Here is a 19,418-nt window from a genome sequence, read left to right on the forward strand (position 1 = left end):
TACAAAGTAGGGTTTTTGGTTGTTTGTTTGTTTTTTTAAGAATTGGAAGAGACATTAGAAACTATATATGATCTAGCTTCTCATTTTACAGATGCAGAAACAGATGTCCGGACTAGGCAAGGACATGCGAGAGGCCCCTCAGCAAATCAGATGTAGGGCAGGAGACCGGGGTTCCTGCATCCCATTCAATGTCGCCTCAGAACATAAGTAACTTTGAGAAGAGTTTGGATGGAATACTATTCAGCAATAAAATGGGACAAACTACTGACATAAGCTACAGCATGGATCGACCTTAAAAACATTATGCTAAAAAACAAGTACGTTAAGTGACAGGTGCAAAAGACCATATACTGTGTGATTCTATTTAGATGAAATGTCCAGAATAGGCAAAGTTATTTATTTATTTTAAAGGTTTTATTTATTTATTTAAGGGGAAGGCAGGGGGAAAGAGAAGAGAGGGGGAGAAACATAGGTATGAGAGATGTCGATCAGTGGCCTCTCACACACCCTGAACTGGGGACCTGGCCTGCAGCCCAGGCATGTGCCCTGACTGGGACTAGAACCAGCAACCTTTAGGTTTGAAGGCCAGTGTTCAATCCACTGAGTCACACCAGCCAGGGTGGAGAAGGCTAATTTATAGAGACAGAAAGTAGATCAGTGGTTGCCTAGGGTTAAGAATGGGAGCAGGGATTACCTGCAAATAGGCCCAATGGAGCTTTGGGGGTGAAGGAAATCATCTAAAACTGGAATGTGGTGATGGTTGCACAACTCTATAAATTACTAAAAATCATAGAATTGTACATGTATAATTAGTAAATTTTATGGTACGTAATTTATATCTCATCAAGATATTTCAAAAAAGACGATTTATATATATTTATGAATGTGAGATCTACGTTGCATGCTAATCTTTTAAGGGACTGTCTCAGGAAACAAATATACTTACCCCTATGATATCCCTAAAAGGTCACTGCAGAAGATGTAAGATTTGGGTCTTTGGCCTGTGAAATAACAGATCGGCAATTTTCATTTTTTAAAATTGTTCTCTCTAAAAATACAGGCTCTGGCACAAATAACGCCCCTTATTTTAAAAATTACAAACCCATAAGCGTGTAATTCTGAAATATAACACTATCACACTCAAGCACACTCTATGACATTTTATGTGAAATGTTCAAATTAAAACTATAAATTACTATTATTACACCCATATTATTAGTCTATTGACCACGCTCAAGCAGGCCTTACTTCTGCTGGACCCTGCATATGTGTCCTGAGAGAACAGGTGTGTCTTGGTCATCGCTCTAATTACTGCACCTAGCATACTGTGACCACTGTATGGTGCTTCACAAAACACTCATTGAAGTAAACTCGAGTTCTGCTGCACCATGTGATTACGGGCACCTTAGGGAACCATCTGGTTTCTAGAGCAGTGCCTTGGTGGGAAGAGTTTACATCCTCCATTCCCAACTTCCCCAGGCCCACTCAGAGATCAAAGTCTTTGGAGAGGAGATGCTGGCTTACGTTCTCAGGAGACTGCATATAAACCAAAAGGCCCATTTGTCTCAGCTACCTTTAGACTTCCCTCTTCTCCACCCTTGTGCCTATTTACCTTCTTCAAGTTGGCCTCAAAAATACAATTATCCCTGAGGCAAATAAGCTACAGCAGTCTAACCATTCTCCATCTGATTCCAGTCCCTCCTCCCGCTCACCCCGTGCACCAAATCAGATATCAAGTATTATTCCAATTAAGAAATATTATAAATATAACAGATGAGGGGAAGGAAAAGGGACTTTTGATTTTATAGTTGGTCTGTAGTCTGATTCCCTTTAGATCCAGGGTATAGGCTCCAAAGCTATTTTCAGAGTCAAAAACATTATCTCTAAATGGCTTTTGTAATAATCGTTAACTGCAAAATATCACCACGTGTTCTTCTTCAGTTTTATTTTCTGTGCCTTGGTTTATGAACTTTCCTCCTCCCTGCAACTCCATCTTCTTCACCATCTGCTTCAACTTCCAATTAGACTTCACTTCCTCCAAACATTGCTCAGCTGACCTTGTGAGACACTAATGAGTCCCCCAGGACTCAGGTGTTCAGTTTGTAGTCCAGTATTTAAGAGTACTAGCTTATGGGTAGCTTTATCATCTCTGCTTAAGTCATTTTATATCTGTTTATCCTTTCTTTTCACTTCTGAGCAAAGAGACCCATCTGTGCTGATATTTTTTGTCAGCAACTAGTACAAGCCACTGCATCCAGCAATGTTATTGTAAATGTCAATGTTGGTTAAGTATTGTATTGGACTGTTTCTCCAACTAATGTTTCTGATCACTCCTGAAAGCAGAGGCTAAAAGCCCTGTAGACTGAAAGTAGAGAAGGCTTGAGGTTTTGTGAGGTCTAATGGTTATACGATTTAGGGTCCTTTTTTAAGTTAAAGAGTGAAAAATATATAGAATTAGGTACAAGGCCTTCTGTGCAAGTGAGAGGTTCTGACACTTAAGTTTCATTAGCTTCACCGTAAATTTGTTTCTAATGGAAAGACTGAGCCTGGTTACATCCCATCCAACTCTTCAACCCTGACTGAATTGTCTTTTCCTGGTTTTTCCTGTGGAAATCCTGTACCCAACACATCTATTTCTCAAGATGGCTCTGGCTCGACAAAATGGCCTTGGCAGCCAAGTCTCTCCACCTAATGAAAAAGTTCCAAAGGGCTGGATTGACATTCCTCCCACTTAGTAACTTGGTAGCACATAGAATATTGCCCCTTTAAAATCAGGTGGTTTCTCCGCCCATGCACTGTGGAGGGCAAGGAGCTTGTACCCAATCCTGGGAGCCCCAATGGCTCAAAGCCTCAAGGAATTGTGTTGTTGTGCAGAGGAAGGGCCTGGAATGTTCCAGTACATTCCACAAGTGGCCTCTGTGACCCTTGTTTCCATTTAACTTGGGCAAAGGCCTGGTAGTCTACAAAGTAGACTATATTCTGCTGGGGTAGGAAGCAGCTTGAGCTTGCTGCTTCCATGCCACCTTGTTAAAATCACGTAAGTTGGCACCTTCCCTGGAAGTCCCACCCAACAGCCCCATCCAATTCTCTGACCTCCTGGGTGTTTGCCTAGAATGTCAAGCCAGAGTTTAGGTACCAACCCTAACAATTTCTTGGCTCTATACACCCAATACTGAATTCTTCCCCAAACAGACTAGAAATCCTGGGATCTCTGAACCAATAGAGGATCTGCATTCCTCAGAATGTCCAAGGAGCCTGTACTACCTGTAGAGACAGAAATATCAGGGCCCCAGGAAGGAAGTAATATAATCAGGACACTATGGACCATTTGCCTTTGCTACACAGTATAGAAGAAGACGTTCACTTACCGAGCACTTACTATAGGATAAGCAATTTGCTCGTATCATCTCATTTAATCCTCAGTCATCATTATTATATACTATATAGTAGGCATAATTTTCCCCATTTCATAGGCAAGAAAACTGAGGTTCAGAATGGTTAGGAAACCTGTTGAAGGTTATACAGGTAGAGGTGACCTGCTTTCATCTGCTCTGTGCATAATCACAACTGGGTGTGGAGGGGGCGCTCAGTGGATTAGGTGAGGGGGATGCAGACCTAGAGGTGCACTCCTTACCCAGAGGTTGACGGTCAGAGATAGGAATGCAGGCCAGACCAGTCATGCTATAACCTACTCCTCTGCCTCTCTGTCACACTGCCACTCCCCTGGCCCTAAACTCTCTGGAACTCTAACTTTGTTTATATTGCAGGGGAGCAGTGCTCAGAAATCATGTAGGTGAATCTGGCAGGTTCCAGCTGTTCCTTGTGTGTGAGTCAAACTTTTTTTTTTTTTTTTTTAACTTCTTGGCAAAAGCACGTCTGTCCTTCAGAGGACTAGCTAGCCTAGGAGCAAATCATTCCCTTTCTCCAAGCTTACTATCTCTCGCTGGGGAGGGGAGGAAGACGGGGAAGTTGGGGGATTTCCATTAAGGAGAAACCAGAGAAAATTAAAGGATGCAGAAGGGCGGCGCTGCCCTTTCAGAGAGCCTGCCAGAGCTCTGGAGCCGGGGCTCTTAAACGACTTCTGCAGTGTGCCAGGTAAAGTGAGAAAGCTCTTCATGGGGTCAAAAAGAAAGCTGCAAGGAGAGGCCCTACAGAAACCTTGGCAGAAGAGGGTGGGAAAGAGGTAAGAATGGATCCAGGACTGAAAGTGTGTTTAATTCTGAAACCACCAAAATCAAAAAATAAAGGGACTCACCCCTTGACTTTGTCTCCCCACCTCTGGGATGGGGCAGCCAAGTAAAGGGAACTCTTTGCTGGACGGTGCTCTCCATTGCCAGAAAGCTCTGGCTGCGCTGCCTGCCCCGCCTGCCAGAGCCCTGCTGGAAAGAGTGACCAACTGCTGCGTTTGGTCGATAAATGATGGGCACTCCTGCCTGCTGCCCATTCTCTCTTTTCTCCTTGCTTAGTTTGCAGTCTTCTGCCTGGCAGGGAGCCCCAGAGTAGGGGTAGGGGCAGAAGGGTTCTCTAGACAATATTTAATACTCAGTGATTTATAGGCTGCTGGAAGGAAAGGAAGGGAAGCCTGAGAGGGAAAGCCCCTGGGACTAGTTTCCATGACGCATTAGCACACCACTGACAAGAGTCAAAAGCATTTTCTTGATCAAGTCTGTCCCTTCAGGCCCAAGCTTTGGGACAAGAACAGCCCTCACCTCTCCTGGGACCCAAGATTCTGATACCATCTAGGATGAGACCAGCAGACCTTGCTGGAATGAGGTGAATAAATATACATCCAAATCATTATCCTTTTCTTTAAGCCCCATACTGCTGGGAGAGGGAAGGAATAAGTGAGGTTGAGCAGCTCAATGGCTGTTTTTAGAGGATTTATTTTTTTAATATACAAGAATTCCTTTGAACCCTCCATGGCTCCAAGAAAAACTATTTGAAATGTCCCTGTTTAAGGGGCCAGGGGGTTAAGTGCCAGGGATGGAAGGCTAAGTGCCAGGGGTGCTGGTTGCAGGGACTCCTGGACCTGGGGCAATGGCCTCCCTGCTGTGGGCTCAGGAATACCAGGCCCAGGCTCTGGTTGCCCTGAGAGATGCAGTCATTTTTACTTCTGATTGAAGGGCACCACCTTCTGGGATTTTCCTGTTTCTGGTGAAAACCAGAGGAGAACAGGCCTAAAGGGCATGGGCCTAAGATTCTAGAGGGCACTGAAGGAGATAACAATGTGAGGTAGGGTGAGACCAATGCTTTACGTAGTTTAGAATTTAGGTTCTGTTGGTCAAAATAAGATGCATTTTGTAAGAGTGAGTGGTAATTGCCCTTCATAAGGATGATCTCCAAAAGGTCAAGCAAAGGGCCTTGAATAGCCCTAATGCCCCTGAAACAGTCTATTGTATAGCTATTGTCTATACATGTAAAGGAACCCTTCTTGACCCTATTCATACTTCTCTATTTTTTTTTTTTTGTCTCTGGTGTTTCCCAAGTGAATAATTACATACTACTTATCCCCAGAACCAGTCAACTTCTTTAAGCTTCAGCAACAAAATAGTTCAATTGCATTTCTTGAGCTCCTACAGTGTGCCCAGCATCATGCTAGATGCTGGGGATACAGAGATGAATAATACATGGTCTCTTCTCTGGGTAGCCCACAGATTTCAAAAGGAAATCTGTCTTCTTTTCGAAAGATTTTCCTTTATGCTGACCACTTGGGATTTAGTTATTTTCATCAATCCCCTTATATTTTCATGTGCATGGATCATATCCTCAGCCTCCATCTTTCCGCAATCTTTTAAATTTTGTCTCATCTGGTAACCTCCACTTTTCTCTTGATCAATTTAGCTTTCTCTGGACTTTGATATGTCTGCCTTGGGAGCTCAGCGACCAGAATTAAGCACTATATTTCATATACAAATGCTACATGAAGGTATGTGCAAGAGTAACACTGTGTTTTCTAACTGCACTTTTTGATTTGCCATTCTTTTGTACATCAGGTTACTGAGTGCCTACGGAGCGCCACGCACTCACTGTGCTAGGTGCTGATGATAAATGACACTGCCCTCATGAAACCTAATAGTCTGGGGTATGTGTTGAGGGGAAAGAAAGTCATGAATTCAAATGTGTAATTACAAGCTGAGAAAAGTGTTAATGAAGAAAAGCACAGGGTGCTATAAAAGAAATGGGGGGCTTTATCTTGTCTGGAAGTTTTAGAAAAGTTCCCTGAGGAAATGATATTTGACTTGAGATCTGAAGGATTAGTAGAAATAGGAGAAAAAGAATATAAGGGAAGAACATTCCAGGCAGAGTAAAGAGTATGTGCGGAAGGACTCGGTGCACTCCTAAGGAATTGCATGAAGGCCAGCATAGAGAATGAGGTTGCAGCACAGAGGATGAGGTTGCGTGGGATGGGCTGGAGAGTTAACCAGAGGACAGATCATGCAGGACACTACAGGCCCAGTGTGGGTTTCAGTCTTTATCCTACAGAAGCACGTGGAATGAGTCTTGACAGAAGAGCTGACAGCGGCTCTCTTTCCCAGGTTGCTAATGCTGCTTGTACTTCTTTTGAAGGAGAACAGTAACAACAGTCTCAACTGCTAGAAACTTCTGACCTCACATGGTGTGGCTATGTCTGGCTGGCACTGGGAGACCAAATTCATGAGCAAGCCCCAGCCTGGCAGCCCTTAGGCGAGGGATGGCTCTTGCCAGTGTGGACAGAGGGGTTAGGGTGGAGGGAGGGTGGAGTGCTTTGCCTAAGGTATCAGCTGCACAGTGACATTTGGAAGAGCCCCAACACTATGGCTCTTGTTCCTAGATAACTCTATCATATGTGTCCCCATTTAAATGGTCTGCTCACCCTGCTGCCCTTCCTATAGCAGCTGTGCTCCCCACCCAATCTGGAGGAAGGCCCTTGGATAAGAACTTGAGTCTGCCCAGGACCAGGGGTCTTGACCTGCTGAGTTCAGGCCTCTGTACTGTCTGGAACGATATATGTTTACATATCCTTGATAGTTTCCCAGAGCTATTAATGGAAACCATGGGAGAAGAGGGCCACAATGGTTGGACTCAGCCTTTCTGAAGCCCTCTCTTTGCTTCTTAGATCTATCTCTGGAGAATGTGGTTTGGTGTAGTGACATCTGCTGGCAAGGCTGGGCAGGTAAGAAAATGACCAGATGCCTACTCATCCCCAAGTAATTTCCAGACTAGTAAGAAAATCATTCTTAACTCCTGAGACTGGGTTGAGGTTAGTAACATAGTTGGTTAGAGCAAGACTAAGCAGTCCAAGGTTGTGGATATTGACCACATATGTGCTGGTTTGCCTTAAATAAAGAAATGTTTTTCCTAGTTACAGCTTGCATCCCTCGCCTTGGCCAGCTGATTCACATTGGGGTACAGTTAGTTACAAGAGAGACTGGGTGAGCATTGTAAATGACTCCGAGGGACCTGTTCCTAGCCCCCATTCCTGGGAAAGTATCTTCCAACAAATAAAATGACCCATAGTTTATAGATGGCAGAATGCAGGATCATATTTCATCCTCCTAAAGTTGGCTGGTTTGGGAAATCTTTTTTTCTGGGACTCACTTCCTCCCAGGGAAAAAAAGTGTCTACAGAACCATAGTCAAGGTTTCTATAGTGGGAAAGAGTGACCACATCTTTTAAAATGGCCTCTCAACTCTTTCTGAGGTCAGATATAACCTGCCTCCTCACCGTATCACCCATGTCATCTACACATTTTGTTCATAATCTCATTCTACTTCTCAGCAGGATGCATACTTGATGAAGAGTTTGCCACTACAGGTAACTGGAAAGCCACAGTGAAATGAGGAGAAAATACTAAAGAAATAATCATGAAACAAATGTTCTGCCTTCTTAATAACACGGACTCTGTAACTGAATGTGGCTCAGACAAAGCATCTCTCTCTCTCTCTCTCTCTCCCATTCAAACTTAAAATGGCCAAGACACCAGTAGAGCCCTAGCTAGTGTGGCTCAGTGGATTGAGTGCCAGCCTGCGAATCAAAGGGTTGCTGGTTTGATTCCCAGTCAGGGCACATGCCTGGGTTGCAGGCCATGTCCCCAGTAGGGGGCGCTTGAGAGGCAACCACACATTGATGTTTCCTTCTCTTTCTCCCTCCCTTACCCTCTCTAAAAATAAATAAATAAAACCTTTAAAAAAAAAAAGATACCAATAGAGAAATGAGTAATGAATAGGATTTCACAGAAGAGGAAACACCACTAGTAAATAAATATATGCAAGATTGAAGTTTATCCTAACTAGAAACAAAATCAAAAGCACAGTTGAGATAGTTTTCATTTCTACTAAAATTGCAAGATTAAGTGGTAACACTCAGTTCTGGGAACAATGTCTTAAAATTGGCCCCCTTACACAATAGTGGTGATACTTTTCAACGTGGGGAAGTCTTTGGGAAAAGAAATAGAGCAATATATAAGAGGTAGAGCCCTGACTGGTGTGGCTCGGTGGATTGAGCACCAGCCTGCGAACCAAAGGGTCACTGGTTCAATTCCCAATCAGGGCACATGCCTGGGTTGTGGGCCAGGTCCCTGGTGGGAGGTGCGTGAGTGGCAATCACATATCGATGTTTCTCTCCTTTTCTTTCTCCCTCCATTACCCTCTGTCTAAAAGTAAATAAATAAAAGTCTTTAATAAAAAAAGAGGTAGAAATAAAAGCAAGAGAGATAGACAGACAGAGCTATAGATGTATGTAAGTACTCATTGCAGCATTATCTGACATGAAAGACCCTCAATAACCCCTCACAGAGGAATGAGGGCCCATTATGTCACAGTACCACAAGGTAATGTCACACAGTGATCACAATTATGAAGATTATTAGAGAAATATGGGAAAGGCTGAGAATGTGTAAAAAATATGCAATTTAATGTAAATGATGAATGTATGTGTACAAAAACATGCATATGTAATAAAACATATGCATGTAAAGAAAAACTAGAAGGCAATATGTAAAACATAAAAATAGCTTTGTGATAGCAGTGAGATTAAGAATGTCTTTTATTTTCTCAAAAATTTACTTTTTTGAGTTAATAATATTTGTAAAGGTGGAGGGAGTTGGGGCAGGTGCGAGTCATACTCCCGCAGTCCCCCTACCCCGCTTCGTTCTGTGTCCTAAACTGTCTGTTCCAGGAGGGGAAGGACCATGTCTGTCAGCTCTCAGCCCAATGCCGAGCACTTAACAAATGCTCAATAAATATTTTTTGAATGAATAGATGAAAATGCCTGAAGTCCAAAAAGTCTCAACCCATGATGACCGGGTACATTCCTTCCTGGGGAATAAAGAGGAATTTAATTTTACTGGAATTAAAAAAATGAAGGCCCATCCATAATGGCAATTCCCTGGTTCTCTTGATAAGTGAATTTGGGAATGAAGAACCCAGGGAGAAACAGTCTGTTAAAGCAAACCCAATTACTAGCCAAGAACATATGTTGCCCTGAGGCCTCTGCTGCCATAACAACATCATGTAACTATAACTACAGCCCTGGAGGGCTTTGGCCCTGTCAAATATGGAAAAAGATGTCTTCATCATAGCACAGCTTTGTGCTCAGATTGACCCTAGGGAGCTTGGATCTGGGAAGGGAGGCAGAAAAGGCGGGGGTGGGGTTCGGTGGAGAGGAAGGGTGTGAGGAGGAGAACTGCTACTGAGTCAGGAACAGAGTGATTTTTTTAAAGCAATTCTCAAAACATGGCTATTTGACTGTTTGATTTTGCTGGTTATTTATAACCCCAGCTGCAGAGGCAGAGAGCTGTGCCTGAGCCCGAAGGAATCTGTCCAGCACCTTCCCCGATGGTGGCGCTGGGAGTGGGTGGTGGGTAAGGATGATATGAGAACCAAATTAACAAACGCCCAAGAAGGTAAGAGAAGTTCCAGGCCACCTCCAGCAGGAGTAAAAAAGGGAGGACCATAAGTCTGCACTAACTCTACTTTTAAGGCAGCTCTAAAGAGAAAATATTTTAATATGAATTATGGTGACATCAGCAACCTCTGAGATTCTCCCAAGGAGATAAAGACTAGGCCAATACTTGTACTCAGGAGTTATGAGATTGGCCTGGCTATCCTAGCATTGTCTTGAAAAGGTCAAGGTATATAACTTCCCCAGCTTATAGGACAGTCATCTGCACACAGAGGAAACTGCTGTTCCTAACCCCTCCTAGGCACATCACTGGTCAAAAAAAGAAGCTTGGAGGAGCGAGGATGGCTGGTTCTGTGCAAGTCTTTCCTAACTGAGCCAGTACCTGGCAGTGGCCACCTCACTTACTGAGCCCTTTCAGATGCCAGCCAGCAAGGGAGAAGCTGGAGACAGTGTGGGCAGCCAGGCAAGGCTCCCAACCTCCAGGAGCTCTCGAGCCTTTGAAGCAAACAATGAACTACACTTTGTATTTGAGATCTGGTACCTATCATTTTACTGGCAAGGGGAGCGTTTTAAAGGAAATTGAGGGATCTTTTAGGGAGTTCACAAATGTAGCTGAGGAGACAAGACACAGTTAAAAGAAAGAAAATGAGCAGGGACATACCCAAAAGATTGTCTGTCCTCACACCCCCTGCCTGTTTAGTTCTTCCTCAGTTCTGGGTAAGGTTATTACAGAAGTGTTGTTACTAGTCTCCCTGTCTTGGGCCTCCCTGCCACTCTGCTCAGTTCCCCTCACAGCTTCCAGAGAGATCTTTAAAGCGCAAATCTGATCACAGGACTCTTCTGTGTAGAGTCCTTCAGAGAGCTCCCATTACCTCCAGCCCAGGTCCTTAGCAGGGTGTTCAAGGCTCTGCATGAACTGGCTCCCAAAACCTCCCTGCCCCCTTTTTAGGCAACCACCCCAACTCCATCGTGCCATTAGTCACATCCATACAATGCTGCTCCACACCTCTGCACTTTTGCACGTGTTGTTCCTTCTGCAGGGAAAGCCCTATTCTCCTTGTCCACGGGCAAAATTATTTGTCCTATGAAGTTTTACTCTTATTTCATCTCTTTTAAAATCCTTTCCTAAACCCTCCAGACAAAACACTCTACTTCTTCCTCTGTACCACTTCTGAACTTTGCCCATCCTTCTAGTTTCCCATTAATACAGTATTTTGGAACAATGACCTTCCTGGCTTGGAGAAACACAGTGTTTTGTCCACTGGTGTGACTCAATGCCTGGTATATAATACCTGAGTAATCATTCTGTGTCTCCTGAGCTAAAGTGAGGTTGAACAGACAAGGACAACCAACCACCAAGACCATGTCAAGATATACACACAAACATTAAGATGTTACAGACATGACTAAGATGGTTGGAATTATGAATGTCAGAAACAATGACCCTTTACTGAGCACTTACTCTGACATGGAACTGTACTAAGTGCTTTACAACAATCATCTCCTTTAATCCTTACAACAACCCCACGAGGTGGCTATTAGTGTCTCTGTTTTACAGGTCAGCACTCAATCACTGGGCCACACCAGCCAGGGCAGTGTCTCTGTTTTACAGATGAGGAAACCAAGACACAAATAAATTTTAAAATTTGTCCAAGAGCAACACCGGTAGAAACTGGTAGAGCTAAAATTCAAACCCAGAGCTGATGAATAATATAAATAGGAATTACCTGCTCCTATTGTTTGGGAAGGAGGGGAACAGAATAGCTAACAAATTGTACAAGGAAAAGTATAAATGCAAAATAACATATCACTATGCCCTACTACCTCAGAAATAATAAATCGGAAGTTTCTGAAGAAAGCAAATTTTAAAGAAGGCTCGGAGATGTATCAAAGCAGGCACAACAGCAGAGCTACCTACGTGAGGTCTGGTGGATGCAGATGGGCAAGAGGACGACTAGTCAATGGCTTTGAAACCAACATCATTTCCTGCTTCGAGAGCTAATTGTGTCATGATGAAAATGACACTTGAAGGAAACATTGTTTGATTCAAAAAGAAAAGAAAGAAACAAGCTTCCAGGATCCCTCTTTGCCCATTCTAAATAGACATAGATGTTCTACGTTTATCTTAAATACACATTTTCCTTAGGATTATATTTCTATCCTATTGGTGTTAGGTTTTTTTTTTTTCATCTTTCCACCATAGTGCTCACTTTCCAAGGACCAGAACCAGGCCTAGATGAAATAGTACACTGTTTTAATGTTAGCTGCAGTGTTAGCTAATGTTGAACATTTGTAATGCTGAACTTGTATGATGGTTAAGCATGGTAAGATCTTATTTTAAAATACTAATTTCACCATCTTTGAGTGAGATACATTTAGTGACTATAAAACAGTAAACACATTCTCATTGACTAGGAAGAATTTACTGTGGGAAGAGCATGGTCTGGCCACTTCTATGGATGGTATAAAAAAATGAGCTATGTTCTTAACATAAGCGCTCCTGACCACGAGTTGGGGAGCCAGACATCCAAGAGTGACCTCAAACACACACCAGTAAGTGCAAAATAACAGTAACAGTGTGAAATTAAATGCTTAAGTGCTAGGGGTATACTGGAAGAGGGAACTTGAGACCTTTCCAAGTAAGTTTTTATGTGCAGTTCAAACTAAGTAGGTTATTCAAAGGTATTTATAGGAAACACTAAAAACTAAATATTAAATACCAAAAATTGCCTGTGTTAATGCCCGCCCAGGATATCCCCAAGGAGAGTGGTGGCTAAGGGTCTGGAATTCTAACCCTTCGGAGTCCTCTGTTGAGCACATCAATCAGATGTTTACCTTCAGTTGCTTTGTTCTTTAGGCCTGCACCTGGGGGAAATCGCCACTTTAGTTGGCCTCAGTTGAAATTGGGGTCCATAATCTTAAATTAATGACCGAGCTTGCCAACTGGGTTCCACCCAGTTGTTCTTGGCCAAGTTTTGGTCCTCTCAAGGCTTTTCCTTTAGTGAGTTTAAATCCTGAACGCCTGCTCTCCACTTCCCACAGTATCCTCTTCTTCCAGGCTTGTATCCTTGACCAACTCCTTCCTTGACCCTCTCAAAACAAGCCCTATTATTATTTAAACATCCGTGTCTTTTTTAGCTCCAGCTTCACTAAACTGTTCCTTCCTCTTCTTCCCTCCCCCAATTCCTGGCTCAAGCATCTGATTTCCAAGGGTCACTTGGGCTAAAGCGGGGTTCATTGTTTTTCCGATTCTGATACGTCACCCTACCTCGCGCTCCCACGGGTTACCCAGGCCTCTCAAACCCATACACATTGGGGGAAGGAGGTGCGCGCTCATCATAAAGCTAAATTGGGACTTTTTTAAATGTACAGCTTCTGGAGAATGGTTCTGCCTTCTTCTGCGACGTGAGGGACTAACTTAAGGCAAGGACAATGTCTCCCCTACAAAAAAAAAAATTCCTGATTATGGACGCTACCCTTTCATTCCTTTTACAAACCTCCATTCCCACCTTGAGATACGAGATGGCTCTCAAAACAGTTTTTTGTGCAAAGTACCCCTTCTCAATTTTGAGTTTATATGATAGACGGAAACGTCCTTTAGCCAATTAGGGAAGGAATATCAACAACCTGATGAATTCTGGGGGTTTCCTTCCTCGACTTCAGAAATTAAAACGACAGGGAAAGGAAATTCTGCCCAAGGTAAAGATGAGAACCGTTAACTTCAACTGTCAGGTTTCTGCCCCAAACAAGAATGGCTATCCACGGCCACAAAATGTGCCATTCCCCTAACTAAAAATGGCTGGCCCCCGTTTTTACTTTGTGCCCAATTCCAAAATGGCGCTCACTAGCCTCACCAAGAGCGAACCTCCCAGCACCCCATCTGAACCGCAACGTCAGGTGACGCGAGCCTCAGCCGGAAGTGAAGGAAAAAGCGCCTCAGCCCGCGGCGCCTGCGCAGAAGGTTGTAGACGCTGTAAAGCAAGAGGCACTTGGGATCGTCCGCAGGATTGGGACTGCTACAGAGGCCGCCACGGAGCCCGCCGGAGCCACCGTTCCTCTTGCTGCTGCCGCCGCTGCCCGAATTGGAACTGTCGGGCCGCAGCCGCCGGCAATGCCGCGAAGGAAGGTGAGAGGAACGGGATCGGAGGGATGGCGGGTGTCTAGGGACGGTCGATTGGGCAACGTGACGCAGTTGATCACGCCTCAGAGCCCCTGGGTTCCAAATTTCCGCTCCCCAAAACCTAGCTCGGCAACCCCCTCTTAAGTTCGTACCCAACAGAAAAAATGTGGGCCCGACCCTGGCCTCGGCCTGCGCCTGCAACTATTCCCGCCCTCTGCTTGCCTGGCTCGGAGGCGTTCTTTTTGTTAATTGGTCGCTGGAACGGATAGGAGCATATTGATTGGCTGGTGTCACCGCCAATCATTTGGGCCCAACGGTTACCTCCCCGCATGGGGGGGAGGTGTCTGGGCCCGGCCCTGCAGCTCTCGGACTGGCTGTGGAGAACGATCCCTTCTCTCTTGATTGGCTGAGCTTGGCAGTCTGTCCCGTTGTGGGGGGCGGTGCGGTTTAGCGGCACTACGATTGGGTGGCACGAATCCCCGCCCTTCCGGCTGGTGATGCTGATAGGTGGAGAGGCGGGGTTTTGGAGCAGCCTTCCTTTCCGGGCGGGGGGCACAACAAAGCAGGGGAATGGGTGGTAGGGAACCAGCGCCCACTCCCGAGGGATCCAACTATGGCCTATTACATACAAGTCTTTTTTTTTTTTTCCTTATTTGCCTAGTTGGGCAGTGCCTAGAAAGTGCGGTTCATCAGTCAAAAACTTTCTAGAATTACATGGGTCTTAACGAAACCGCCTTGGGACACCCCATCCCTTCTTTTTACAGCTGAACAGAGGCCTAAAGGAGAGTCCCAAGCCACTCAATTAGGCAATAGCAGAGCCTGCACCACAGAACAAATCTAATTTAACACATTTTTGTTGACTACTTGCAGTGTGTTGATTGCTGGGGATTCAAAATTGATTATACATAACCCCTGGCTTAAAAAAGAAATCACAGTCCGGAGTGGGGTGGGATAGACATATAAATAACTGTAGAAGTATCTAGTCAATTCTCTACTTAGAAGTATATATACAGAGTGTTATGGAAGGGGGGTGCGGGATCAAGTAAGACAGCTTGGGAGTAAGATGGGTAGTAGATTGTTGTAAGCCAGAGAGAAGAGGTCAAGCCAGGAAGGGATGGTCAGAGATGATCAGGGATGCAAATATCTGTGTAACTGGACTAGGAGACCTTTAATTTCCACACAACCCCCTTCATCCTATGGATTTTGTAAGCCTGGAGCCTTTGCTTATTTCTGAGCAGATTACCCATGAACTATTTGGAAAGCTGGGTGATATTCTTGCTCATTTCTGCAGACTTCTTCACAGAGGCTCTCATATAAAACATTTACACTTTATAAGGTCTTCTAAAAATGACGTATGTTGGTCATTTTTAAACATCTTCTAAAAAGTGATGTAACAGGTGTTTAGGTTAAGACTCACCAAATGCAGGAATAGTCTTGGTGCCTTGAAATAGGTCCACAGCTTCCCCAAAAGCAAAGAGCTCTTGAAAATGTAAGTTGTTTTTTTGTTTTGTTTTGTTTTTGGTAACTCATTTGGTGGCAAATCCTGTTCTAAACTGTCCTGAGACTACTTACAGTTTTTGTGTGTCATCTTTTGTTTTTTTAAGATTTACTTATTTTTAGAGAGAGGAAGGGAGCGAGAAAGAGAGGGAAAGAAACATCATCTATCGGTTACCTCTCACACACCCCCAAATGGGGACCTGGCCCGCAACAAAAGCATGTGCCCTGTCCAGGAATCAAACCAACGACCTTTCGGTTTGCAGGTTGGAGCTCAACGCACTGAGCCATATCAGCCAGGGCTTGTGTGTATTCTTTGGTGTGATTGTTTATATATTTTGCTGCAGAAATATCAGTATATTTGATTATGGGGTATTATTGAAAGTATTCCCTTTCAAAAAATCTATAAAATTATGAATTCTAAATACAATGATCCCTAAGGGTTTTTAAAGATTTTATTTATTTATTTTTTTAGAGGGAGGGGAAAGGAGGGAGAAAGAGAGGGATGTGTGAGAGAAACATCGATTGATTACAACTGGGAGCCTGTCCTGCAACCCAGGCATGTGCCCTGACTGAGAATCGAACTTGTGACCTTTCTGGTCACAGGCTGGCACTCAACCCACTGAACCACACCAGCCAGGGCCCCTAAGGGTTTTGAATAAAGAATAGGGGCCTTGTAGTGTGAAGCTTTGTATTGTGTGTTGGTTTTTTTTGTTTTTTGTTGTTGGTGGTTTTTTTTTTTGTAAATGCTCTTCCCTTTCTTGTTCAGTACAGTATATATAGTGTTACTACTGAAGAGATAAACGTTATCATTATGGCTAATCATGCCCTATGAGGCTAATAACTAACAGTTTTTAATTGAAAAGATGATAAAATCCTCTGTTTATGAATATCTGCAAGGCTTCTTGTGCAAGTGACTTTTTTTTTAAATCCCTTTTGGCATTCATATGGGGAAGCTTCAAAGGTAGATAACATAAGAAAGAAGAATTTTACTCTTCTTTTGGAATCAGAGTGATTTTGGAATCAGAGTTACAGACCATGATATTTTGAATTAGTGTATGTCTTTTTAAAGTGTGATAGCTGTTCATAGAGACTTTGAACAAGAGCTACCCTAAAATTAAATGGGGTCAAGCACTAATATTTTTCACACTTCCTTGGACTTTCTATAAGTGCATGGTTATGTCAACCAGATCATTTCGATTTGGGTACTTTTATATCCAGTTTGTGATACTGACCTCCAAATGGGTTTGTTTTAGAATTAGTCTTAATACAGGAAGAATTAACCCTCTCTTCACTTATTTAATAAAGGTAAGTTATTTGTAGGTTGTTCATTTAAATGTTCTAAATAAAGGGAAGTTAGCTGTGGAATCCTTTCTTAGGTTTGAACTTCATGTTTTCAGCATCATGGTTCATTTTTATTTCTAGTGTTAATGCAAACCCTCAGAGTAAATGCTTCTGTGCTAATGTCTGGATCTATGGTGTTACAGAGGAATGCAGGCAGTAGTTCAGATGGAACCGAAGATTCCGATTTTTCTACAGATCTCGAGCACACAGACAGTTCAGAGAGCGATGGCACCTCCCGGCGATCTGCCCGGATCACCCGCTCCTCAGCCCGGCTGAGCCAGAGTTCCCAAGGTAAAAGGCTTCCATCTTCCCGACCACACCTCACAACTGACTGACTGGTCAGCACATTGTGTTAATGTGGAAACTGGTCCCGTGGCTTGACATAGATGCCAGAATCTGGTGAAGTGCAGGGTAAATGACAACACAAGTATCAGGTCTTTAAAAATGGTTCCATGGGGGATGCTGTCCAATTTTAAGACCCAAAAGAATTATGTTTGGTACAATGAATGTGTAACACATGTATGTCTTGAGTCATTTAACTCGGGGGTCCCCAACCTCCAGGCCATGGACTGCTACAGGTCCGGGCCTGTTAGGAACCAGGCTGCATAGCAGGAGGTGAGCCCGAATGTAAATGGGCTTGAATCATCCTGAAACCATACCCCCCACCCCGGTCCATGGGAGAATTGTCTTCCATGAAACTGGTCCCTGGTGCCAAAAAGGTTGGGGGCTGCTGATTTAACTTCTTTTAGATTACAGTTTCCCTGTCAGTGAAGTGGAAATGTTATAATTTCACTTTCTGTTAGAATGGTGTAGATTTCGAGACTCTAACATAGTCTCCTGAACTTGTTATTGATGGGGGCCCAGTACTTTTAAAACCTTGTTTAATTCTGTATATAGTCAGTTGACTCAATTTTAAGTTGTAAGTACCCAGAATTTTTCTGTGGTAGTAAAGGATAGATAATTTCAGTGTTAAAAGTTTCTCTAGTGCAATTAGACATCTGGGCTTAGATTTGGAAGGTACCCCTGATCCTTCCTGGCTCTGCTCTGGGATTCTCTGGGGGGGCAACAAGGTTGCATTAATAGAGAAAGCTGATGATCAACAGGTGATAATATATTAAGGGGGGAAAAAAGCAATATACTTGGAGCACTTAAATAGTGCTGATTTGGTTACTGTTGTGTGAGCATTAGAGGAGAAAAAACAGTTTTTCAAGCAAGAAAGTGAGAGTATTCTCTTAACAAATGTTCCTAACTTTATTTTAGAGTTTAACATTTCAGCTGAATTATAGCTGTTGTCTCTTCATTTCTCAATTTTTAAGTTTTATTTTTAGCACAATGGGAATATTGATAAATGGCTACTGTTAATTCAGGTGCTGTGCCATGAGCTGGAATGCCATGAGAGAAAAATCTGTGTATGTCCTCAAGGACTGCTCAGTTTAGGGTGAGATACAGATATGTAAACTGATCATTGTAATGCATTGTGGTAAGGACTCTGAGAACGCTTTGCATGGGTTACTATGGAAGCCAAGAAATGGGGTGGCCAGGTGAGGGCAGGGCTCCCAGGTGGAAATTTTAAAGGATCTAGTAGGAATTTACAAGTTGAAAAATGGGGAAGTGTTGTTATAGGCAGAAGGAACAGTATATTCAAAGGAAAGTTCATAATGTTCTTAGAAGGTATAATTGGTCATGCCCTGGACACCTAAAAGTTTTAAGTGTTCAGAACAGCCAGGAAGTGCACGAACTCTGAGTCTCTTTCTAGTTATTATACTTTGTGGTCACGGCGTTGCACAACTGCTGGGGACACCATTCACAATGTAGCCTATGTTAGGCAGCCCTCTCTAAAGCAAAATGTAGACTGCAGTGTAAACGTAGCCCCCGGAGGTGTGCAAACGGATAAGCCAACTATGTGCTATCTTACACAAAAGGTGGCGAATTTCAGTTTTCTCCTTGTTTAAAATATGCTTTAATTTCAGCTTTGAATTTCTTTTATTCTTTTTTTTTAAGTGTCATCAATTTGGAGATGTAGAAAGGCTGCTGGGTGCTTCAGAATGGGTTTTGCAATCCAAAAGAATTTTAAAAGTTATATTATTGCATAAGTCTTTATGAATCTATTATGGTTTTGCTTTAGGGTATCAGGGTAATCAGGGAGAAAAAAAAAAGATCCCTGAAGAAAGGAAATGTTTGTATATTGTTATACCTTCCATAATGGGGTATGTGTTTTATGGTAGATTAGAGTAAGGGGAGAAAAGCACTAGATCTGTGTACCAGGCATCATGTTGAATCCTTTACATACATTATCTCACTTATTCCTCACAACAAACATGTGAAGAATGTGCTGCTAGTATTTTCCCTTTTTTAAGGATGAGGAGACAGGCTTAGAGAGATTCAGCTTGCTTAGGATGCCACAGCTACTTGGTATGGTAGAGTGGATTGAATCATGTTCAGCCTTGATTCCAGAACCTGAACTATTAATTCTCTATGATATTTCGTCTCTGCCTGATCTTGGCTCTGTTGCTTATGTTTTATTTACTAAAATAGATACTTTAAAGATTTGTTGGATTTTGTGAAATATGAAGAGGGA

General features: G+C 43.2%; 1 protein-coding gene across 3 annotated transcripts in view; it reads left to right on the top strand.

The window, feature by feature from the left end:
• The first annotated feature begins 13,810 nt into the window (after nucleotides 1-13,810).
• Nucleotides 13,811-19,418, top strand: part of KAT7 (lysine acetyltransferase 7) — a 32,460-nt gene continuing 26,852 nt past the window's right edge. For 2 of the 3 annotated variants that reach the window (XM_054585381.1, XM_054585382.1), the window contains exons 1-2: nucleotides 13,811-14,008; nucleotides 16,984-17,131. In XM_054585381.1, the coding sequence (XP_054441356.1) occupies nucleotides 13,994-14,008; nucleotides 16,984-17,131 (163 nt within the window). In that variant the 5' untranslated portion in view covers nucleotides 13,811-13,993. Of the gene's footprint in view, nucleotides 14,009-16,868; nucleotides 17,132-19,418 lie in introns of those variants that run through there. The other variant, XM_054585380.1, reaches the window with a different exon arrangement.

This window comes from Pteronotus mesoamericanus, unplaced genomic scaffold (assembly GCF_021234165.1).
Source record: "Pteronotus mesoamericanus isolate MK-2021 breed Mesoamerican mustached bat unplaced genomic scaffold, CSHL_Meso_final contig_84, whole genome shotgun sequence".
NCBI lineage: Eukaryota > Metazoa > Chordata > Mammalia > Chiroptera > Mormoopidae > Pteronotus > Pteronotus mesoamericanus.